The 25211-nt window shown below is 39.7% G+C and overlaps 1 protein-coding gene across 1 annotated transcript in view; it reads left to right on the top strand.

The window, feature by feature from the left end:
* Positions 1-24977, top strand: part of LOC139662346 (CUB and sushi domain-containing protein 1-like) — a 107241-nt gene extending 82264 nt beyond the window's left edge. The window contains exons 34-48 of the mRNA XM_071541005.1: positions 4171-4347; positions 4802-4987; positions 10459-10632; positions 10781-10847; positions 11168-11274; positions 12706-12779; positions 12993-13104; positions 13737-13916; positions 14404-14469; positions 15839-16000; positions 17681-17793; positions 19750-19837; positions 19988-20114; positions 22328-22390; positions 24818-24977. Coding sequence (XP_071397106.1) covers positions 4171-4347; positions 4802-4987; positions 10459-10632; positions 10781-10847; positions 11168-11274; positions 12706-12779; positions 12993-13104; positions 13737-13916; positions 14404-14469; positions 15839-16000; positions 17681-17793; positions 19750-19837; positions 19988-20114; positions 22328-22390; positions 24818-24977 — 1856 coding nt within the window. The remainder of the gene's footprint in view (positions 1-4170; positions 4348-4801; positions 4988-10458; positions 10633-10780; positions 10848-11167; positions 11275-12705; positions 12780-12992; positions 13105-13736; positions 13917-14403; positions 14470-15838; positions 16001-17680; positions 17794-19749; positions 19838-19987; positions 20115-22327; positions 22391-24817) is intronic.
* The last annotated feature ends 234 nt before the right edge of the window (positions 24978-25211 follow it).

The raw sequence follows: 25211 nt of genomic DNA, 5'->3' as shown, positions 1-25211 counted from the left end.
TGTCTGAATGCCTATATATACTGTATATACACATAAGCACACTAAATCAACCAATAGAATAAGAGACAGTGGAAATAACAACCAGTAGAATACCAGCACATAGATTCATTGAGCCATACAGGAACAGAGGATGTGGTCATGTGACAAACCAGATGTTTATTATTTTATTTTTAACAAGATATAGAAGTTAAGCAAAAGTTTCCCTCTTCACTCCATAAGACAAGAAGGACAGGAGGATACAAAATATAAAAGGTTACAGAGTAAAATCAGAAATAAATCGATAAAAAAATGGATAAAACAGATTCAAAAATCGTTGCAACTACCAGTCACATGACCCACACATCAACATGAAAATTTTACTTTTTAGGAAGATGCAACAAAAGGCATTATGTCAGACACCTATACTATAATTTACACTACAAATTCCATACAAACCCCTTCATTCTCATGATGATAGCAGTATCAGTGCCATCATGGAACTTGATTCTCTAGCAATGAATATCAATAGCCATGAATTTCTCTTGGGACCCAAATTGATTTTTGTAGGCTATTGTGCAAGCTATTCAAATGAAATGTACCCTGTTTTTAGACTAAACGCCTGCAGTATTTTATTCAACCTATCTTATATTATAGGGACTTGGATATGACAACATACTGTAACATACGCAGAAGTATCTGTTTAAAAACATCATAATACAACATCATAATTTCCCTGTGTCTCATTTAAAGGCCTGTTGTAATCCCAGGACCCACCTGGACCTTGAATTTAGGAAACACGGCTGTACAAGATAATAATAACATAATGAAAAAACACATTCTGTATGGTCCCACAGAGCACTTGTGGCGATGAAGTATAAACCTAATTATTGTAGCATTTTATTTGAATGTGATCTCAGCTCAGCCACACTAGCTAACCAGCCTTAATGTCTCCTATGGAGAATACAGTAAGATTAGGCTACTTGACTTGCTAGTTAAAGTTAGCTAAGCCATTAGCAAGCATAGCTTAAAGCATATTAAATACATAAATAGACCATAGTCACACTGCTTATACAACAATGTGGTTTACTATAAAATGTGACAGTAATATGTATTTCTATAAATTATGTATCTTCTTTATTGAGAAGCATGCAGGAAGTAAAAAAAAAAACCTGTAATCACCACTATGAATCGCCACACATCAACCGTGATTTTTCACATAATCTCAAATTCACATGATCGTCACACGACACAAAAGTAAAAACTTACAGTACTTAACTCTCATAATCTTCTTCTCATATGTCAGTGAAATCCACACGATCATCTATAAGTTGGCATAAGAGGTTTATAGGAGCTATGTGAAAAGTCGCAGCTTAAACATTCAGTTAAAGTTAAAATTTCACAATATTCCAACTTTTATTTGTATTAATTAGATTCTGTTCAAGACAGAAGTTACATGACTTAGAGAAAAGTATTTTTTTTACCACAACATATATAGAAGAGTGAAGTGTCTCACTCCTAAATCTCTGAGTTGGATCTGCCACAGCACCGTGGTAATAAACTGCATCCTATACAACAGCAGTTGTCAAAGACTCCCTTGAAATCCATAGGGCTTGGGAAAATTAAAGTGGATCCCCATAGTACTGTGAGACACTGGGATCCAAAGCTACTGCCTATCTTACTTTCACTGTTCCCAACAATGTTCAGGGTGAATAAAATACTGCTGACACCAATTCTGTTCTAGCCCAGTGCAGAGTTTAGAGACAGTTGGACAGCTGGGCCATGCTCTAGCAGTAATTCAGTGTGGTTGGTTAGTAGGAAGACAGAGTGAGTCACATGATTTCAGTCCTTGATCATGATTTAAGACCATTTTGTGGCCCAACACCCAACACCAGCACTGCTTACAGAATACAGAACCATATTAAATCCATGATAACTTAAACAGGAAATCAACACTAAAACAGAATTCACATAGAATATTCCTGTGATCTTTGACAGTTCAAATACAGCTGATATGTGAAAGATTTAATTCCAGAATGCCATATATCCATTTTGGGGAAAAAATTGTCATCCAGCAGATGAAAATAAAATACATGATGCTATCCTCAGAAACATTATTATTTTGTTAACAAAGGGGCATTAAGATGACTCATAACTTTATTAGTTACCCATAATGTGATTTTCTTTAATGTCAGCAATCATTCTGCAAGATTAGGTGTCAGTTCTTTCAGATGGTCGATATCTCATTTTGGAATAAAACTCTTGAACAGGAGCGCCTAGAGCCCAGAGAGCCAAGACTCTACTAAACTGTAATGACATCAAGAGACAAATCCTGCTGCACTGACAAGTAATTGTCCAACTTTGTGGAAACGTGACAGTATCTGATTGAGACTGTTTGGCAATTAACTACTGAATCTTGATTCTTTGATTTTGAGTCAAACCAGGGAGCAGCCATCTTGATGCACCTATTGCCTTTACTGAATCCTTTTAACCGTTAATCTAATATCACTGAGAATAAAATCTAGCTCTCTAGTTTTACTGTGGCCTTAGAGGTGTGTGTGTGTGTGTGCGCACGCATGTGCACATGTATCAATATCTCCTAAACGAGTTTCAGTCAGGACTTGCAATGTGGTTTGTTACTCTGTGTGTGTGTGTGCGTGTGTGTGTGTGTGTGTGTGTGTGTGTGTGTGTGTGTGAGTGTGCTGATTATTTATGTCCATCTACAGTTGTTTCTCATTAAGCTAATAGTGTTTTAAGGCTGATTCAGAGAGGATGAAACATCTATCACTGAGACATACACAAGGAGGTCCATACACACACACACACACACACACACACACACACACAGAGTGATTATTCATACAGCCGTAGACACATATACGCATACAGTTCTTATACAGATAACACACACAGGCACATACAGCATATTGCTCATGTGTATATAGGCAACAACTCATGCATGAACAAGCGCCACACGGCCCACACTCTGTCACACACAAACACACACTTGGGCACTTTAAGGGCTCTAACTAATGAATCCCATCAATAGGTGTTTGATTGTTAGAGCCTGTCAGCTGTCATGATCTTATTAGCGAGATGTGCTGTGGTTGGTTGCTAATGCCTGTCCGGCCTGTTAAGTCGATATGCTGTGCCAGCACCTAAAGATCGATGGATCACTAGTTCAGACCAGAGCCACTGCAAGACAGAAGGTCTTTCCCAGTTTGCATTCTTGTGTCCTCCGTGGCAAATTTGAAATAATAAAACAGCCCAAGGACAATTCCAAAAAACAAAAAACAGCAAGGTTGGATAAAGATCCCAGAATTTTGCTTGCCAACAAAATAACAAATTGAGGATGCGTCGGATGGTGACTTGGCCAACAAGAACGAATGGGAAGCCCCAAGATTTATTATGAGAATGACTCATTATGTCAAAACTAGCTGGCACAGATAAACAGCGCTATAGCCTAGTATAGTAGTCTGGAGTCTGGCTATAGTACAGAGCCGGTTGAAACAGCTGGGAAAATGAACATCAATGTGTCTTATTTGATGCCACAATCTCAAGCACACAACCCACCTTAAACTGTAGATATGCATTCTCCATGCTGCATTCCTGAAAGTTTGTTCTCCCCAAGACGACCTGGGAAGGACATTCTCCGCAAAGGCAGAAGTATTCACTTGGAATTCTTGGATTTGATATTTCACTCGAGGTCATTGGACATTGCAGAGGCCATATTGTTGTTTTGCATGACCATTGCTAAGTAACTGGTAATTCATGTTGGGCGTCTTACTATGATGGTGTTATGCAGAGCACTGTCACATGTTAGCAGACAACATTTCCCAGTTCTACAGGCAGTAACTGTCCCTGGAGCAGCGTAGGGCTTAGTGCTTTGCTCAAGGGCCCTTTGGCAGTGATGGTGGGTGCTGTAGATGTATTACCAGCCACCGCTCAGCCTCTAGCTCACAACTGGAAAACACTTTCCATTCAGAGCTGGGCATTAATCCAACAACCTTTTGGTTATTAATAAGCCTCTCTACCTCAAGGCCATTTTTTATGTTATTTCCAGCTGACTCCTGTGATAATCCTATTATTCCAGCCTACAGCAGAGCAGCCTTGAGTGACAGCATCACATTATTGCTCACATTATTATCATCGTCACAATTAATCACCGTTGCTTTATATTTCATTATTTCCCAGCTGTATCGTGTGGCAACCCTGGCACCCCAGCCCACGGCAGAATTGTCTTCAGTGATGGCATCACCTTCGGCAGCTCGGTGGCTTATGCATGCTGGGAAGGGTTCAAAACATCAGGCCTGACCACCAGACACTGCACAACTAACGGGACGTGGACAGGACAACCGCCTGACTGTGCTGGTATGATTTTAGGTTTATTATTATTACTAGTGTTACTATCATTATTGTTATTGGTAGTAGTAGTAGTGGTAGTAGTTGTTACATTATCTGTATTAGTAGAAGTCCTTCTACTGTAGTAGGAGTTTTGGTGTCAGCATATTGTTGTTATTCTAGTTTAGGATCCCGACACTGTAGTATAAATTGACAGTATAGTTTGTTGAGGTTTTAAACCTTGTAGAGGTTGTAAAGGTTAGGCGAGGCAGACAAGGAGGTTTTGAGGGAAGTAAAAGAGAAGGCTTTGTAGGAGGTAGATAAAGTAGTTCAGATGAGGTGGGGAAGTGATTTGGGGAAATTAGAGGAGGACATGTGGGAGAAGATAGAGGAGCACGTTTGGGGGAAGGTAGAATAGAGTAGGAGATTTTAAGCAGAGTATGATGTACATGACCTGTCCCGTCCAATCCTGTCCCTCCTTTAGTGATCAGTTGTGGAGACCCGGGGCCAGTAGCCAATGGGATCTATTTAGGACGCGAGTTCACCTTCAACCGCACGGTGACCTACCGCTGTAACCCTGGTAACCTGATGGAACCTTCAGGACCTGGACGGAATGTTCTGCGCTGTGGTAAAGATGGAACCTGGAACCAAACCAAACCCAGCTGTAAAGGTAAGAACCAACTGGCTGCCTTTAAAGTAATACTGGTCCAGGACAGCAAGTTTTGAGATGATCTAAGGATAGAATCTGTAATCAGGGTTCCTACATAGGTCTGGTAAGCCAAGAAACATATTGAAAATGGATTTGATAATTTCCAGGTGTTTAAAAATGTTATATTTGCATAAACAGTCTGTCAAGGTTTGCAAAAAAAAAAAAATACAGTAATTTAATACTGATACACATCTGGCTAATACTGTATCTGTAGACCCACAGTCATGTCTCATATTGTGAAGTGTTTTCTGTGAATAATCATCAGCTATACAGTGATATTTCCTAGTTCACCGTCATATTGCCCAGCCATTATCAGCATACATCAAACTGAACACTGACCAAAAGTCTTTTTCAGTGGGAAAAGTGTAGGAACCCAATTTAACCAAAGCCAGTTGTTGTAGAAAGCAGACAGAATCCTTCTAAGACAATATTCAAAGGGACTGAGCAGTGAAGATGAGTGAGGATACTGGAATAGAGCTGTGAAAACTTAATTTTTCAGTATGAAATTAAAACACACACAAAAAGAAATTGTGTATGGCAAACATTGGAACTTACATGGGATTTTACATATGATGGAGGATTTTCTCTAAACTGTGAACAAGATGCCACTTGAGGTTTTTGAGGTCTGTTTTACTCCCGGTTTTTACAATAATATCCATGTAAAAAAAAACAATTTACACTATTAAAAATACATGTAATGGTCATATTTAGCTGTCACATATTGTCACTCCTCGTATCAGGTGTTCACTCAATACACTTCAGATTGAAAAAATGTCTTCAACCAGTAAGCAACTATTTAAGTAAAAGCAAGAAGTAGGGCAACGATATTTCAACAGCAGCGGCATACTAAACGTACAGATTGGGACTGTAACAGTACATTAGGAACAGGCTGAAGTTTGTTTAACATTGGTCCTTACAATAACAGAGTGTTATATTCAAGTTTATTTCCTGAAATCCTTCTGTCACAGTTCCCCACAAACAGAAAAAGGAAAATAAAAAAGAATGCATTAAACTAAAATGAATCAGAGTTTTACAACAGTCCATATTTAGAGTTTAGTCTGTGATACTCAACAACAGTAAAAGGGAACGTTTCCTGAGATCCTCCCTGCCGCTGCTTCCCACAAACAGAAAATCTCATGCTGGCTCCTGCAGTTGCCGAGGCTTTGAACTGAGATGAAAAAACACAGAAAGCAGGCATAGAGACTACTGAGAGAAGGAGACAGAGAGAAACAGAGAGAGAGAGAGAGAGAGAGAGAGAGGACAAAACATAGAGAGATAGAAGATTGTAGGTGATAGAAAGTGAGACAGGAACAGGCAAGTGAAAAGAGAGAAAGTTAGAGGAAAGGACATAGACTGAGAAAGAGAGGGAGAGACAAAGGTAGGAGAACAGAAAGGGAGAGGGGAGGAGGGAGGCATGCTGCAATGTCCTCTCTCTCTCTCGCCCTGCTGCTCCTCTCCTGTGTTTTCTTCTTTGTCCTCCTCTTCTCATCACTTTTCTATTCCTCTATAGGTTCTCCTTTTCTGTGTTCACGTGTTTCTGTCCAGCCCCCCTGTCCTCTCCCCCCCCTCTCTTCGCCCACTTCAAACAATCCACAAGTCTTCATTTGATCCTGTTTTGGAACAACAGCCTCTGTGTGTACACACACAAATGCACAGACACACACACACACACACACACACACACACACATACATACGCACACACACACACACACAGACACATATTGAGCGAAGGAGTTGTAGGCCATGAAAGTGTAGCTTGGCTGAGGAAATGAATCAAGTGAGACTTGAATTAAGATGAGGGAGAGATGGAGCAAGTAGAGTGAGAAGTAGGGATGGGGGAAGAAGGGTAGGAGAGAACAAAGAGGGAGTGAAGGAGAGGAAGAGAGAGGGAGGAAGGAAAAGAAGAAGGGATGGAGAGGTGGACTGAAGGAGAAAAACAGACAACAGAGATAGAAGGAGAGAGAGGGGAGGAAGGAGATGCAGAGAGATACAGAGACAGATAGAGAAACAGAGATTAAGAGAAAGAAACAGAGAAGGGGAGATGGGAGGTAGAGAAAGAGTGAGACGAGTGAGGAGAGAGAGATGGAGTCAGTGGGGTTGAAAGCAGAAGGCGACAAAGTGAGCAAGAGAGAGGAAGAAAGTGATGGGAGAAACAATGAGAGGCAAATCAATACCTGCCCCCAAACCTGTAAACACACAGTGAGAGAAGGGATTAAACCCATAAAATGTGTTGGCTGGGTGAATTGCATCAAGAGAGACATGCTGAAAAGACATAGGGAGCAGGAAAGGGAGGGGGGAGGTAGTTATAGCATGAGAGGGAGAGGAATGGAAGAGAGGATAAAGGAGGAATGGACAGTGGGAGGGGGGAAAGGAGGAGAGAGAGGCAGAGAACTAGAGAGGGAGAGAGAGAGAGAGTGGAAAGTAGGAAGGAGGAAAGGAGGGAGGGAGGCAAGACGTAAGAAACAACAGGAGGAGGGGTTGAGACGTGAGAGGAAAGAAGAAAGGATGGGGAAAGGGAGGGAGTGAAGGATAGAAGGAGGGACAGAGGGAAGCAGAGGTGCGTAAGCGAGCGATGATGAGAAGCACTCCTCCAGACTCTCATTTGAAGTCAACCCAGTCTATTCACAACAAGGGAGAGGCACACAGAGAAAAAAAGGTTTGGAGACCTTCAATAACTGACACAAGTGTTCTCTGGGCATCAGAGACCTGCAGCCTTATTCGTCTGGAATATTAACTGCTGAAGTCAATGGGAGTGTTTTATTATTTATTTATCTATTTTTTTTTGCCAACTGGAGTTTGATCCTTAACAACCAAGTTGTTTTTCAGGGGCCAGAAAACACTCATTTAATTATATATTTGGATCCTTATTAGCTGTTGGCTAACCAGCAGCTGGAGTCACACATCTAAATACAATGGAGAACATTAATGACTTAATTTAAGTAGCTGAAAACTGGTATTGTCTTGTGTGTAGGTGTGTATAATTCTATTAGGACCAAAACAACCAAAAAATAACACATTGTAAATTGTGAAAAAAATACACAAGTCCTTTTGGGAGATGCAAGGCTTCTGCAGGACACTGGTGACATACAAAGCCAAAATTTGTTTACTGATTATTTTGCTGCAAGCAGCCGCTGTTGCCTGGTAACCACAATGTTGCAACCAAAAGCTAGGTTTTTGTAGTCCCAAACAATTTTTCGTTAATTGCACTTTGATGATGAATCCAAAACATTACTGGCCGAAAAAAGCAACAGAAAGGAGACTGAAAGAGAAAGACATAGAAAAACAAAAGTCGTGATATAGAGGCAGAGGGTGAGAACGAGACAGATTAGCAGAAAGAGAGAAATAGTCAGAGAGACAGAGGGAAGGAGGACGTCCATATGGTGTGTATATTTAGAATGATGGTTGGAGTCCTCATTGGTTATTGCTGCGTTCTATCCATGTGAATTTATGTGTGTGTGTTTGTGTATGTTTCTGTGTTTTGTTTGCATGCGTATCTGTGTTTCTTATTGTGTTTGTGTGTGTGTTTGGGTATCTCTGTCTGTCTGCCTTTCTTTCTGTGCTTGCCTGTGTGTACAGTATATCATCATAGCAGAGTGAATGGAGCGTGAAACCATCTGTCTCCTGGTTAGATGAGAATTACACCGACTTTATTAGATGTTTGAAACCATGCAGATGGTTATCATTATCTTAGGGAGTTAGACACACACATATGCATGCACACACACACACACATACACAGATGTTTATCAGTGTGTTATGAAGCCATATGCACACACCCACGCATGCACATACAACACACACACACACACACACACACACATACACACACACACATTTAAGTTTATCAGTATCTCATGGAGCTGCTGTAACATTGCAACATCATGATACTCAAAGCATCATATAGCATAAACCATAACCCATAGATGCGATACATGAACACAAAGGAAACTTCCTAGTTTATCACTTACAGAAGTGTATGAGAGGTCAAGCAACATCGTAATAGCAGATGCTTTGGAATGTAACAAATTGATTCGATCAGCAGGACCATCTGATACCAGAAATTAACATTGGGGATTTATGCTAGCTGTTCCAAAATCAAGTTTCAAAATGCAGGTTTTTGTGAGTCACTAATATTACCTAAATTGCAGTCTCACATAGCAAGATACGAAGTATAAATATGGAGAAAAAAAACAGGGACTCTTTGTATTTCTTCAACCAGTCCCAATCCAGGGCATCTTTTAGGAGATTGATGGACGTTGTCTTGTGTGTAGCTTTGCTATCAAGAAAAAACAATCAGTTGACTGTAAACCAGCGTGGTGGCGAGTGGTGAATGGTGTATCTTGGTTTTTCCTTTGGTGCACCTAAGATGACCTAGGCATCAGTGCAAAAGCCCAAATGTCTTTTCAGAAACTAAAAGTCCATATGGTGACCATGGTCGTCCATTGGTTAAGGAACTAACAGTCCATGTGGTGACCCAGGTCATCAGTTGCTTTAAGAAACAAAAGGTCCATATGGTGACCACAGCCGTCTGTTGCTTTTGCTGTTCTTTTATTTTTTTATCGCAACCATTTTGCATCCCTGCTGCTAAGCATATTTTCTTTAATTCATTAGAGACTGAAGACATATGTCACCAGCAAAAGTAACTTAAAAAAGTTAATCTAAAGTTTAACTCTGCATTCTAACATACACCACATATGTTAGAATGCAGAGTTAAACTTTAGATTCATTCAGTCATTTGATCATTGACATCACTCGCTCGGCGGTCCGGCAAAAACAGTTGTTGTCTAATTCAGGCTTTGCCTGTGGTAGCTACTATTTCTGATTTTTGTTTGGCATCTTCCACATCCTAAGGCTGCATATCCATCAGGGGCCTGTCTATAGCACTTGCTTCTTTCTCTCTTTGACAATTCTGACTGCTTAGCATGTCATTTGGTGCAGAGAGCATCAAGCAGTAGAAGACATTTGTCAAGATAAATACTAAAGATTTTAGTAAAAGACCAATGGGTTTTCAAAAGTTGCGTTGCAGCAGCGTTAGCCACAACTGATACATTACTGTCCAAGCATCTGTTAGTTAAAAAGCAGTACCCAGTAGACACAGAACGTATTCATTCATTCATTTTCCATACCCACTTATTCCTATTCAGGATCATGGGGGGGCTTAAGCCTAGAAGGAACGGAAAGACCCTGGACAGGTCACCAGTCCATCACAGGGCGAACACATAGACAAACACTCACTAACCTATGAGCAATTTAGGTTCTCCAGTTCACCTATTTGGAATGTGGGAAATGTGGCTGAGATTCAAACCCAGGACCTTGTTGCTATGAGGCGACAGTGTCTACCACTGAGCCACTGTGCCGCCCCATATGCCATGTTATTTTATTAAGATAATGTTTAACATCTGTCTGTGTGTGTGTGTGTTTGTGTTCCAGTGATTCAGTGCGGGGGCCCTCCCCAGGTGCATCATGGGAAAGTGGAAGGAACCGATCAATCATGGGCATCCAGTGTTAGCTATAGTTGTTTCTATGGTTACCAGTTGTCCAGTCCTGCTGTGGTAACCTGTGAGGGGAATGGAACATGGAGAGGAGACATACCCCAGTGTCTACGTAAGTTAGCTATCCTTAACTGTGTCTGTGTCAATGTAAATGTTGAAATTTGTTCTCTGACTCTTACTAGAAACCAGCTAAGATTTGATACTTGGTATTTATTGGAATTTTTACGGGAGTCCTAACTGTACCTGTTGTCTCTTTCAAGCTGTCCTTTGTGGTGATCCAGGCTCTCCTGGAGGCGGTTTCAGAGAGGGGAAACTCTTCTCCTACAGGTCAGTGGTTTGATATATTGATTACCGATCACTGCCATGTTTTCTATAGGTTCAAATTAAAGTAGCTGATGATAGGTGTGTAATAAAGATAGAAAGGAATGCCTTTGGAGAAAGGCTTATCCCTTTTCATTTTTATTTTCAAGCTTACTAAAATTTTTACGCTTCATTATTATTATTATTGGTAGTAGTAGTAGTAGTAGTAATAATAGTAGCAGTAGGACTAATAGTAATGACAGTAGTATTGGTGGTGCTGCCAGGATTAGAAATTGTTTACTTTTTTGTCAGCACTTAATATGTTTAAATATTTGTTTCCTGTATAGGTCAGAAGTCAGGTTCTACTGCCACACCCCCTACCTGCTGGTAGGCTCCGCCTCCAGAGTCTGTGAAGCCGATGGCAGCTGGAGTGGCCAACAGCCTGCCTGTATAGGTAATTAAAAGAAACTATCCCATATCATTACCTCCTAATACATGCTGAAACCGCATGTGTCACTTTCAAAATGTAAACAAAAATTTGAAACACTTATCACAGCAGGTTAGTTTACTCTCCACTGTGACCACAACATGACAGTGTATTTACAAAATGTGTACAGAAATATGCAATAGAGGAATTTACTTGGGTTGTGTATAATAATTGATATAGAACACAGTCATTATTAGAGTTTTTCTCAGTTGATTTGACAAATTTCCCCAAACTAAGGTCCATCTTCTTTTGCTTTTTTCTAAACGCTACAAACAAAACTCTCCGTGCTCTCAAAATAATTCATACAGCTGCCTAATCTCAAAATAACTCTAGATTTTGCAAAACTAATAGTACCTTTCATTAATATTCTAATAATACCTTTTCATTGCTTTCATACAAAACTACATCAACCATAAATACTCTGGCCTGACAGAATTACATTTGTTGATGAGGACTAAAGTCATTAGTCACAACAGTAAACTTGTTTGTGGTTTCTTATGAAGCAAATTGTCATTTATCGTGTTCATCAATACTTCTACCTCCTTACTGCATCACACATTAACAAACCAAACAATTTACAAAGCATTTTCATGTGAAACTGAAATATCACATATTATGGTGTTTCCAACCATAATATAGGATGAACAGATGTTTTGCTTACTCTGAAGGAAAACATTTCATCAACAAATTATGAATAAAATTCCATAAAATCAGATTATGGGATAAAAGGATTGTGGATCTTTCTGATATACACATTTTACCATTAGTATTCTTGTGCGGATATAGCTGAAGATATGATCTAATCAGTAGAGGACATGTGTGTAGTTTTGATGTGTTTGGTTTCTATGAAGATGTTATCTGAAAAGAATGCAGCACTTAATTTTGCAATGACATTGAGCTGTTCTGAAAAATGAGAGTCTTTATCGATGTCTGTTCTGAGAGCATGAACCTTAGTTTGGAGAAACGTGTCAAATCAATTGAGAGAAAAAAAATGTTAGAGTGTAGTATTGAGGATGAAGTGACAAACAGCCTACTTGTATAACTGTGGCAATCATATCCGCATTCCTGTAATATTCACCTGCATAAACAACTGTATTGTGATGCACCGTTACTATAACGTCTATGGTAAATGGTAAATGGACTGCATTTATATAGCGCTTTTCTAGTCTACCGACCACTCAAAGTGCTTTACAACAATGCCTATATTCACCCAATCACACACACATTCATACACCGATGGCCGCAAGCCACCACGCAGGATGCTGGCGCAACCATCGGGAACAATTTGGGGTTCAGTATCTTGCCCAAGGACACTTCGACATGCGGACTGGAGGAGCCGGGGATCGAACCACTGCCCTATCCATGATTTTGTGTGTGTGTGTGTGTGTGTGTGTGTAGACCCAGCCTTCAACAGCTGTCGTGACCCAGGAACTCCAGCCTATGGTATCCCTGTACTGGCCCAGGGTTTTCAGGTCAGATTTTACTTTTACAGCCTTTACTTTTACCTTGATTTGCTTTGTTAGGGTTAAACAGACAGCAGCAGCTGTTCAAAGTTCTTTATGTTGACAGTAAAATTTTGTTTTAGTTTCCTAAGAACTACCACATGCTGGGTCTTAAGGCATGGAGTTAAAGGGTTGACAGTGGATTATGAGGTTTTAACACAGCATTTATTGTATGTTATTTAGGTTGGCAGTAAGATTTCCTTCAAGTGCCGCAAGAACTACCACATCCTTGGTTCTACCACAAGAACATGCCTAGAAAACCTGACTTGGAGTGGAACCCAACCTGAATGTATAGGTAAGGAACAGCTATTTTTATTATTATGACTATTCCTACTTCTGTTATTTGTCGTCATAGCAGTGATACTATTGATGTTGATTTTGTTGTTCTTTTTGGTTGTCTTATTGATGAGGTTTATGTTGATGTTTATGTTGATATATTTGTTGTTGTCATTTAATGTATGTGTATTTAGTAGGGATGGGACGATATGCTTATCTCATGATATGATTCGATACGCGATGTAATACGATGTAATAAATAAAAGTTCAGTGACAACAAAATGTGACTGTGCAGAATTATGTTTTTTTCTGGGACACAAATCTTTCTAGCAATGGAATTGGCTTGTAAATAATATAATTTCGATGTAAAGCTTGTGAAATTGTGAGCCATCTCGTTTGTGATTCATTCACTCAGTTGTGATTACTACAGCACTATAAAATGTAGCTAATATTGCGATTCATTTTCTGCCCCATGATACATATTGTCACATTTTTGTATTGTGATATACTGAATTTCAGTATACTGTATTGTCCCATCCCTAGTATTAAGGTGTTAGATAGAGGAACTCTTGTGTCTGTCTCTGCTTTTCTAGTCTACTGAACGGCAGAATTAACTGCATGTGTCTCTGTTTCTCCTCTCCAATCCCCCAGCCCATTCGTGCAGACAGCCAGAAACCCCCAGTAACGTCGAGATTCGATCCATGGACCTGCCGACGTTGGGTTATACACTGATCTACTCCTGTCAGGACGGTTTCTATCTGGCAGGGGGATCAGAACACAGAACCTGCAGGAGTGACGGGAGATGGTCGGGCAAACCCCCGCTCTGTAAAGGTGAGGCTCCAATCACATCCTATCTCAAAAATGCATTGCTTTTATGACCTGATCTTGAACTTAAAATCTGACTGAATGCCATAAACCCATATGGTGTCAGATACGAGAAACAATACCCCATTGTTTCCTTACCATGTTTCTATAACAGCAGTAGCAGTGAGTAATTTGGGCCCCTGTGTTAGTCCCTGTTGGCTTTACTTTTCATTTTAGTGTAGGTTGCTTAATATGTCATTTACCTTGACGGACTGTTACAGTGTTATCTTAAGTAAAAGTCATCCTCTAACCATAATTCAAAACCTAAAACTAAGTCGGCCGTAACTCTAATCTAAGGCCAAGCTTTGCTCCCCATGTTGTGTTAATTTACAGTTAAAATCAACCCCAAAGGCAGAGGAGGAGAGTCACAACCTCAGCCCTAACTACACCAAATGTATAAATATAGCTTTTAGCATAAAGCAGTCTTACCTAAACTCTATGTGTTATGTTTCAGTTGGAGTGAAAGTCCATCCCAAAGCCAGAGGAGGAGAGTCTGATGTTCAGAAGAACAAGATCCGCGGTATATAGAACAAACAAACACACACATACACATACCCTGTGGTACATAACAGCACAACAAAACACAGATATATACACACACACACAGGGAGAGACGGTGTGTGTGTGTGTGTGTGTGTGTGTGTGGGCGTTCGTGCGCGTGTGTGTGTGTGTGTGTGTGTGTGTGTGCACCTGCCTCAAATGGTGCCTTATTTTTACAGCAGTTCGAGTAAAGTATATTTATAGAGTTTTTTTAATAAACAGGATTGCCACAAAGTACTTCACAGAGAACAAAAGATACGAATGCAGGTAGAATCAAGAATATAATAAAAACAGATAGAACAAGAACATCACAAACTCCAAGAAATGGGGGCAGAGCTTATGTATACACATGCAGTATGTGAGTTGATACAAGAGCGCCGAGCAACTCCAAGGCAGTCAGCAGAAATACATGAATGAACTGCAGGGAAATAGGCAAAGAGAAAGGAAAGGCTGGTGAGGTAGGAGTTCAGGTAGGTAATATAGGTAGTGGCGTAGTAGCTAGTCCAGACCAGCTCCTCCCTCCTGTGAGCAGAGTACAGGTAGGCTCCTAGGGAGTAAGTAAATCAGTGATATGTTCAGGCACAGGGCCATTTAATGCCTTGTAAGTTTGAAGTAGAATTTTATAATCAATACGCGCATTTACAGGGAGCAAGTGAAGACAGACTAAGACCGGGTTAATATGCCAGTGTTTTCCAGTTCGCATGAGTACTCGAGCTGTTGAGTTTTGAACAAGTTATATTAAGTGTAGGATTCGGGCAGCTGGAGAGTAATGCACTGCAGCAGTCAATTCTGAAGGAACCAGGCGTGGATCAGTTTTTTTCTAGGTCTGTAAAGGAGAGGAAATGCAGAATCAGAGAGCTATTCTGAGGTGAAAATACACTGAGTTGGATATTGCCTTGATGCGATTGTCAAAGGAGAGGCATGGATCAAAGATAATGCAAACTTTATTGTTTCCTGCAAAGCACTTTAGAACTGTTCTGATCATGTTTATTATTTATAACAATATATTTCACTTCTTGTGGACATGCTGTCTCCTCACTCAAATTACTTTATATGCCCTGAGTGTACAAAATGTTACTGTTGCCTTTGTAATACTAAGTGGCACCACCCATGTTTCAGTTGTCTTTGTTTAACCTAAAGCTCTCTCCTCCCCTTCAAGTATGTCTCCACTTCATGACTGAAGTAGATTTAGTAGGTTAAATCAGTAAGTAATGATACCTGGATTCACCTGGTCTCTCATGGTAATAAACAAAACAAAAAAACAGGTGCTCTTACTATTTTGTACACTCAGTGTATATTATGTTATGGTTATTTATTATTAACTTAATCTCTCTGTGTCTATTTTACAGTTCCAGTGGATGTGTTCTCTCCAAACTCTGACTGGAGCGGTTTCTATGAGTATCTAGGGAAGAGACAGGTCGCCACGGTTACCGTTACTGGGTTCAATGCTACCAGTGGCAGAGTCAATGTCACATTATTGGAGACCAGCGGAGTTTCAATCAGACTGTCAGGTAATAAAAAAAACAGCAATATTAATTAGAATCACTGTGAGTGTCATTTTACTGAAAGCTAATATAATAATAGTCAAAACAATGTGCGTGATCATTGATAAAAGCTATTTTGACGTTGTCTGAGGCTCATATAAATGAGGTTCTAATAAAGTGCAACTTCAGCAGTAATCACCAACTCAAGTCAACTTTATTGTCACAGATTATAGTGCAGAGAGAAAGCCTGTCATAAGTGTTATAGGTATTCATAAAATTTATGTGCAATAGAAAACAGTTTCTGCCAGAAAATGACAGCTAAATGAAAATAAAATGATTCTCCCTTGCTGCAAGGGAAAGTTATCACACCACAGTGGCTATTTTCAGTGAGGTAAAAAGAGCAATCACATCGCAGTACGGGAACCTGAGATTTACAGACTTTCAATACAAGAGTGCAAATGACATTAGGATGAATGCTAGGTGTAAATAGACAGCAGATCAAATGGATCTGGCTTTCATTCACACCTAGCATTAGGAATACATCACTCTTCTATCAATGTTGAAATTGGTTTCATTCTCTTTATTTGCACATAAATACATCAGGATGTAGATAAACCTTGACAGTGTGCAGGACAGAACGAAAAAGCCCAAGGGGGCTTGTGGAGGAGCCTCATTTAGAAGAGAGAGAGAAGAGAAACAAGTCATTAAAGTCCCCATGAAATGAACTCCAATTACTTTTACTTCCCGGAAAACAGTTCTTTAATGGTGACCTCATGCTGCACCAGGAGGCATAAATAAAAATTCCAACTATAAAACCATCACAGATTTTTGATCAATTTGGCCTCTCAGCCCCTCCCATCAAATAAAACTGCCTGACTGATATTCCATTGGTTTACACCTTTGAATGATCCCTCAATGTGCTATGTCCTATAACAATAACATAACAAAAATAAGAATGACTGATTTAATCATATCTACATATCGTATGGATGTGACTGGCATGTTAACAGGTAAAAAGCTGTGCTGTTGAATTAAAACCTCCAAAAAAGTAGTGTTTCAGCAATTGAGAAAAACTGGCTTATTTTCCCATTGACACTCATGTATGGTTTGACATTTCACAATGACATTTCATAATCAATAGTTTGGCTTGATCCTGGGGTCATGAAACATTTTCTACAGGTAGGAGACAAGAGCTGCTGCCAAGTACCGTGATTTCAATTTGAATCTGTGATTTTTCTTTACCATGCCCTTGTCATACTGAGCAGCAAAAGTTGGCACTATAGTTAACCAAGTAGCGATATGTAGCTGAAGGGAAAATGTCACTTTTTCCCCAATAATTTGACAGGTGCTTCGTGAAGGAATTAAAGTATGATGTTCAAAATGTCAAGGTGTCTCCTGTTCTCCGTCTGTTTGTCTGTCAACCTGTCTCTCTTTTGTGTTTGCCTCCCATCCTGCCTGTCTGTTTGTCCGTCTGTCTGTCATTCTCCCTGCTGCTTTCACCTCTTTCTCTGTTTCTCTCTCCTTCTGCCGTCATAAATGATGTTAACCAGCTGTTGAGTTACTAATCAATCTCTCTCTCTCTTCTCTCTCTCTCTTTCTCTCCATCTCCATCTCCCTCTCCCTCTCTCTCTCTCTCTCTATCTATCTCCCTCTCCCTCTCCCTCTCTCTCTCTTTCTCTCTCTCTCTCTCTCTCTCTCTCTCTCTAGGGACATACAAGTCAGAGGAAAACCAGTTATTGTTGAAGGTCTACCAGGTGAAGGGGCCAACAGAGCATTACTACAGCAAGTTTAAAAACGACAACTGGGCTATGGATGGATATGTAAGACAAACTTCTTCTTTATATTTGACTACATAAAATTTTATGAAATTAATAAAGATAATTCCATATTTCTCTGACAGTAATATAGTACCCTCCGCACCAGATTACTCACACCCACTTCCCGGGACGGGGGAGTCTTGCAAGAGAAGTGTATTGAAATTCCAGACAAAGCCTCATTCACATTATGAAACACAGATTCTGAAATGCAATGAACTCTAATTTCCATTTATTAAAAGGAAAGGGTGCAAATTAAGAAAAAAAAAAAAAGTAAGAAAAACTTATTACATAAAATTATCACCATCTGCAGAAGTTGCTAAGTCCTCACAGAAATCCCATCACATCACACCTCTGCAGTCTGGAAGAACTGTCAGTTATTTCAAAAGGAAAGCCTCGTCCTCTCACAGTGTTCATTCATTCTAGATGTTTTGTAAAGAGTGTAATATGAACACATCAACACAAATTTCTTTGCAAAGTTGCCTATCATAATGAATAGAGGTGCATCTCCTACATGTAATATCCCCATCTGTTGTCTGGGGTGATCTTTTCAGCCAAGTGGACAAAGCCAGGCAGCTACTCAGCTACAATTATGTCTTTATGCCCAGAGAGATATCTACTGTGATTTTGGTCCAATTACCTATCCCCATCCCTTTACCCATGTGTCATGAAGCTTATTTTCAAAAACAGATTGTCTATTTTCTGTATCATCCAGATGTTGGCACCTACACTCATTGACTTGTTAACGTCCGGAAATCACTCACAAGTCTCCACTGCAAAGTCACATATACACATATATATTCATCAGAAGAAACTGCCAATCTGAGAACTGCCAGGCTACTAAAAGTGAAACAACTTTTCTAACTTTTCTACTTTTTAGTTTAGAAGTGTTTAAACAGTATTTACCATATGTTTCTGGTTTTGTTGTTGTTGTTTTCTTTTTTTTGCCTATTTGATGGATTTTCTTTACAGTTTACAGTTGTTTACAGTACAATGTACTGAAAAACCCCAACAATTATTCACAATCAATACAATATTTCTTGCTAAAATATACTTTATTAAAAACAAAATCAGCTCGCAAAATTTTTATTTTGATGAAAAACAATGATGTAGCTAGCAAACGAATGGCAGCCCAAAGCGCTGAAATCTTACCATTCCAGGTTCGCTTGGATTAATAATGCTCTCTCTATTCAGAATTTCTCTTTCATGTGCATAAATGTTCTTTTTTTCTTGAAACTATGACTGTATTATGAACTAAGCTATTTGAATGTCTTGAATGCTAATAGCTTTATTAAGAAAGGAGGGAAGGAAGAAAGAAAGACAAAGAAAGAAAGAAAGTCACCTTTGCAAGGTGTTAATCAGGAATAACTTTTACAAATAGATGTCAGGAAACTTTGAGTTGATGTTTGTGAATGAACGGGTGCCACGAGTGCTGAAATCTCTTCCATGTAGACTCTTTACCTCGGTTTGATGTGATATTTGATGATGTGACTTCTGAAGAGCAAGACTGCGACTGGGGAAAAGATTAAAAATCTGATTCTGTTTGACTTTCTCAGAGAGAGAGAGGCGTAGAGAGGGAGGGATGGAGGAAGGGAGTGAGCAATTTTGGTAAGGATAGAAGTAGGCAGGGGTGGAGGGAAAAAAGGAAGGACGTCAGGGAGGAAAGAAAGAAAGAAAGAACCGAAAGAAAGAAGGGAAGGAGGCAGGAAAGAATGAAGACAGGGAGGAAGGAAGGAAGGTAGGCTGATGACTGACTGTCAAGTTGTGATTTCTGAAAAACAGTCATTTTACAGGGAGAAGATGAGTTCTAACTTTGATTGTCTGTTAGCGGGTAAAACATTGCTGCTTCAATAATTTATTACAGATTACTGTCTGGTTTGCAAACTAGTGAGAAAAAATTGTATTTTTATATTTTTCTCGTCCAACTTTCATCTTAACATTCCTGACGATTTTGTTTCCCAGGTTACTGCAGAGTCAGACCAGAAGTCTTTTGTCTACCAGGGACACATCCACAGTAAAGACTTTGGCAAGTTCCATCTGACCAGGCAAGGTAGGTCTGTCGGTAACACATAACATGTAACACCAGCAACAACCACGATAAACAAAAACAAATCAAAGAAATCAAAATAAAAAATCTGTCTGTAAATGTGTCCATTCATGTGTGTGTGTGCGTGCGTGCGTGTGTGTTTATATTCCCCAGGCCCTGTAACCATGGCAATGGACCCATCCAACCCCTACACCAACAGCAGCTCTGTGGCGGCAGCCATTTTAGTTCCCTTCTTTGCTCTCATCCTCTCTGGATTTGCCTTCTACCTCTACAAGCACAGGTGAGCTGTATATGAACAGTATATCCTCGATGTAATCATGTTAAAACAGACAACCAACAGAGTAGAGTACAAAGCAGTTCTTTGCTCTCCGGGTTCACCCTCTAACTCTAGGTTTACAGTCCTACTCATGTCCCAGACAGACTGTTTCACTTTATCAACTGTTTAATAATAATAATAATATACTCATGGCTTGGTCTTGATAAAACACGATATATTAACTGGTTCTGTAATTTAATACATGTTATATTAAAGGAAAATTCCACCCTTGGACACTTACACTGACATCATCAATCTGTGATGTTTAGTGCATTCCAGGTGTTATTTTGTTAAGTGTTGTAATTTATGTTTTTGGTGTTGCCGCGTTCCTTCAACTTGACTAATCTACTTCTACTTCAGTTAGTGATTTCCTACATTTCCCAGAATGACCCACGCTTATTTCTCAAAACACAACATGTATTGCATTATGGTATATTAAGGTAGACTACTGCCGGTGAAGAAATTGGTATCTCTGCCTCTTCTACAGTGGATTTCTCCCTGTATGATTGTTGAACGTTTGTGCAAAATGGTGGATCTAGAAAGAAGCTCTTACTTATTCTGAGGGACTGGCACCAAAACCTGATGTTTACCATTGATGTTTTAGATAGCTGAAATGTTTTTTCTGTTTTCAAACTCCATTGTAACTGCGCTGGAAATATTTTGACATGACATCACCCTATCTACACAATTATCCACATGAATAAGAAAAATACACCACCAAAAAACAAAAATGCAGCTCAGAAATGTAATGCTCATGGCCAGTAGCTGTTTTATAACAGTGTTGAAGTGTTTTAGGGTGGATTTTTCCTTTAATGTAAATAGTACAGTGACAGTAGAGTAGTTCTTTACTCTCATCCTGCGCACCAAGAGGGTGCAGAGAGTGTCTTCCCCTCCATCTGTCTTTTGACTTCCAGAGTGAAATTAGACAAAAGAATGCACCCTGAAGTCATACCCTCTGTATTTTAAGATATAGTGGTAAGGAGGGTAATGATTTATATTTTTCTTTAAAACCCCAGGAACTGAACTCAAAAGTCATCCATTTGTGGGCCACCTATTCCAAACTGTGTAGGAGTATATGAGGTCCACCCTAAAATCCTGTTGAGATGTATTGAGGGGACCTGATATCACATTCTTAGCAAGACAGGCAGAGTTAAAGAAATTTTGAAAGATAATTGCTCTAAACCTCTAACTGCACACAAAAGGTTAAATCTGATTTACTTGAGATATGAATTACTTTTATATTTGTTGGAAAGTTCACAAAAGCCTAACAATCCCTAAAGATGCCAGATAACTCAGAATTATATTGGGGGTAAAATGTCATCATTACTGGAGTTTTCCATTGCTGTCTTTCAACAGACTTTCGTTAAAGGAATACTCTGAATCTTTTACATTTGAGCACATTTGTCGCAGAACGATTGACAAAATTGTCATCTCAGTATTAGTTCATGCGGTGCCCTATAGTGTTTTTGAGCTCTCACGTTCCACTGCAACTACAGTGTGCGATTTGTTAGCATATATCGCATCAGAATAAATAAAAGTCATTTTTTTAAGTCATTGTATTCCTTTAACTACAGCAGCGAGCCAGTCGTACCAGCAGATGCTATTAAATATCTGTGCTATCACATCGCCTACCAAGTGGCTAGCAGCATGAGATTCCAGATGCTGACCACCCAGCATTACTGTTTGGTGTTACTGTATGTGACTAGCTAGGTGTTGACATGATTGCATTACTGTGTGATACTAACTGGTCAGCATGAGAAGTTCAGCTGGCACTGGGCCAAACTCATTGGGCCACAACGCTAATCTGTTGGCTTGCCAGCTACAATAGCAGTATGCTCTCTGTAGCGCACCTGGTAAAACATGTAGGGAGGTGTCCTGACACAGATGATGACACTGAGGACCTAAAGAGTATGTCCAGGCAGCAGTATGCTCTGCCAGCCAGTTAGTAGTGTGCTATGCTATGTGCTGTGTCCCAGTTAGTATGTTAGATCCTGTGGCGCTGTGTGCAGGGCCATACAGGCTGACACAGGTGATGACAATGCATTTAGCATAGTATACCACTAACTGAAAAGCCTAGGACACTATTATGGCAATTCAGTTAGCGCTGCACTACATGCTAGCCAGTTAGCAGTGTGCTATGCTAGTTGATGTATATTAAAGCCGGTGGTTGTATGCAGGACATTGTCTGCTGACACAGATGACAATGAGAGACCAAAAGACACCTGGGGGCCTGGCGGCAGGTAAGACTGACACCTGTCATTCACCTGGTTTCAAACAGCAACCAGACCTCCGCCCGCCGCCACATCCTCCGTCAACCTCGTCATCCCTTGTTTTTAGTTTTTAATTTTTCTCATACTGATGAGTAAGGCTGCACAATGAGCTGCAAAAATCTAAATTGTAATGTGCTTTGTCTTGCACCATTTTGCATCCCTAATTAAACAAAATGGAATGTTTACTAGGAGGGAAAGGCAACAATGAGGCACTTTTACATCATTTAAAAGCAAGAGGCTCAGATTTTTTTTTCTGTGTTCCAGTCAGCCTCCTAAGAAGATGTACTGTATATCTCTGGACAAAAATGTTTGACTTTGGACAATTTTTCATTACATTCAAAGTCAATCCCAAACATTTACATCCTCTTTTCATCTCATTTGTAATGCTGAAAAATGATTTTTAAAGCTATGTGTATACTGTACATGTAACAATCTCATAAGCAATATTCAGAAAAAAATATATATGATTTTATTTGTAAAAGCCGTTTAGCCCTACTGTGTCAAAACAACAGCCAATCATTTAAAGGTGAAAGGAGGGCATTTTTTTTTATCTTTGATCTCATATTGTCATCTCTCTGTCAGCATGATGTCATCAAGAACAAATATTTGACAGTGACACAAGTTAATCCAATTAAAGCAGGGCGTGTGTATACTTCTGAACACTAGATTGTCCTTTAATGAATTGTACACATTTACATACAGTAACTCAACAGAATTTGCTTTTCACTGTGACAGAACAAAGGCATTGTAGTAAGTGTAAGTGTAAATCTCAGAACAAAAATGCAAAAAATATCAAATATATATTTAAATATTTTTTTTAGCACATAATGGTCCTTGGCATGTTCACATAACAGTTCCAGTTTAATATCAGTAAATTACCAAAAAGTGAACCAACTGCAGAACAGTCCCATTGACCATGACCCAACCAGGTAGAGGGTTGCAGCTATCTGGCTAGAGTTGCTATCAGTCTTATTTATGCTTATTAACATTACAAAGTTATCATTTTTTAACATTAAATGATAACTTAACAAGCAAATATGGTAAAGTTAACATAGCTAACATAATGGCAAGCCAACAGAAATTCAAAACTAATGATTTTTTCACCTAACAATATAGAGATTCTTGTTTTGATGAGAATCTACAAGCACTGGGTGAGTGTGTACACTGCTAGTCTGTTTTCCTGCTTAGCCTCTCTGTGTGTGCTGTATCTATAATACTGCTAAATCCCCTACAATGCCCCTACAACCAGAACCGGATACTAGTTCAGCAGTTTGAACTACTGCTACACAGGGAGGTCTGCAGTGCGTGTGTGTTGGTGTGTGTGCAGTTTTGTAAAGTAATGGGTTGAACATGTAGGGAAGGCTTAGTGGCTCCCCAGGGTTGGATTTCTACCAGCACACACACACACACACATACACACACTCTTAATGAGGTCAGAGTAGAACAGCGTTTCCACGGCAGCACTCCTCCCTGCTAATAGTTCCACAGGGTTTGGGAGTAACTGATTATATCTAACTGGATTATAGGAACCTGATTACAAAAAATGTAATCTGCTACAATTAAACAGACAAATTAGTAGGAGTTAGACACATTTGACTGTGTATCCGTTGGTCAGGTGTAAACCCCATGTTCCTTAAAATCCTCATCCAGGCAAGTTGACTAAAATACATTCTTATCAACTAAAATCATGGGTCAGTAGTTGCAGGAAGAGGGTGGGTTGCATACGTACACACTTTCACACCTGAGAGCTGCAGACACACTCCTCTACTGTTAGTAAAGTTTCATGTTTAAGGACACCATAACATTTATTGTTTAAGGAAGGGAAAGAGTTAGCTATATGCTTCATTTGCTGTGATAGAACATCCTCCTGTCCTCTACTGCTTCAGCTTATACATCCTTCATATCCCTAAACACCTGTACTTTTGCCATCAATGATGTAGAATAGGACATGCAGTGCAAAAAATAACAAGTGGTATAGTGTGTCTTATTTTGAATTAAGACCAAGCTTCCTTTGAACCAGTACACTCTATCTAGCAGTGCACTGAAATTATTTGACTTAAGATAGCCTATATTGAAATAAGCTTGACAAGTGTTAATATAAGATAAAAACTATTACCAATCTTGTCATTTTTTCAGTGTATGTCCTCCATGACGCTAACTACAGCAGACTGGGAGGTTAAAACAAGGGCACAAGCATAAATGAGCAAATTTAGCTCGCTGACCCAAAATTTACACCTCTGACTGCTTGGTTTTGTTGTCATTTGTGTTTCAGAGCCCTGCACTCTTCTGATTATACTGTATTTTCTTTTTCAGAGTGGATCATTAAATCCAGATGTCCTAGGGAAACCTCATATCTACCATTAACACCAATCGTTTCTTTCTGTTTTTCTTTTTCAGGACGCGTCCCAAGGTCCAATTCAATGGCTATGTGGGCCATGAGAGCTCCAATGGCCAGGCATCGTTTGAAAACCCCATGTATGACACCAACATGAAGCCGACTGAGGCTAAGGCGGTTCGATTTGATACCACACTCAATACTGTCTGTACTGTGGTATAGCCCCAACAAATCCACCACTGCCTGTACGGTGGTATAGTCCAACTCCCCCATTGCAGATCTCAGTCTTCAATGTGGTTTAACCAAACTCCATGGAAACAGAACAGAAAGAACATACACAAGAATTGGACTTGTCACCTTGAGCAATCTGTGTTCGAGCGTGCTGGTCCACAGTCAGCATAGTCTGCACAGTAAAATAGCTCCGCTCCACCTTCTACCTGAACAGTGGTATCATCC

The sequence above is a fragment of the Centroberyx affinis genome, unplaced genomic scaffold, assembly GCF_046629955.1.
Source record: "Centroberyx affinis isolate AG114_WGS23_722 - 3 ecotype Tasmania unplaced genomic scaffold, CSIRO-AGI_Caff_v1 ptg003767l_1, whole genome shotgun sequence".
In the NCBI taxonomy this organism is placed as follows: domain Eukaryota; kingdom Metazoa; phylum Chordata; class Actinopteri; order Beryciformes; family Berycidae; genus Centroberyx; species Centroberyx affinis.
The sequence above is the reverse complement of the archived record's forward strand: the minus strand, read 5'-3'. Positions and strand labels throughout refer to the sequence as shown.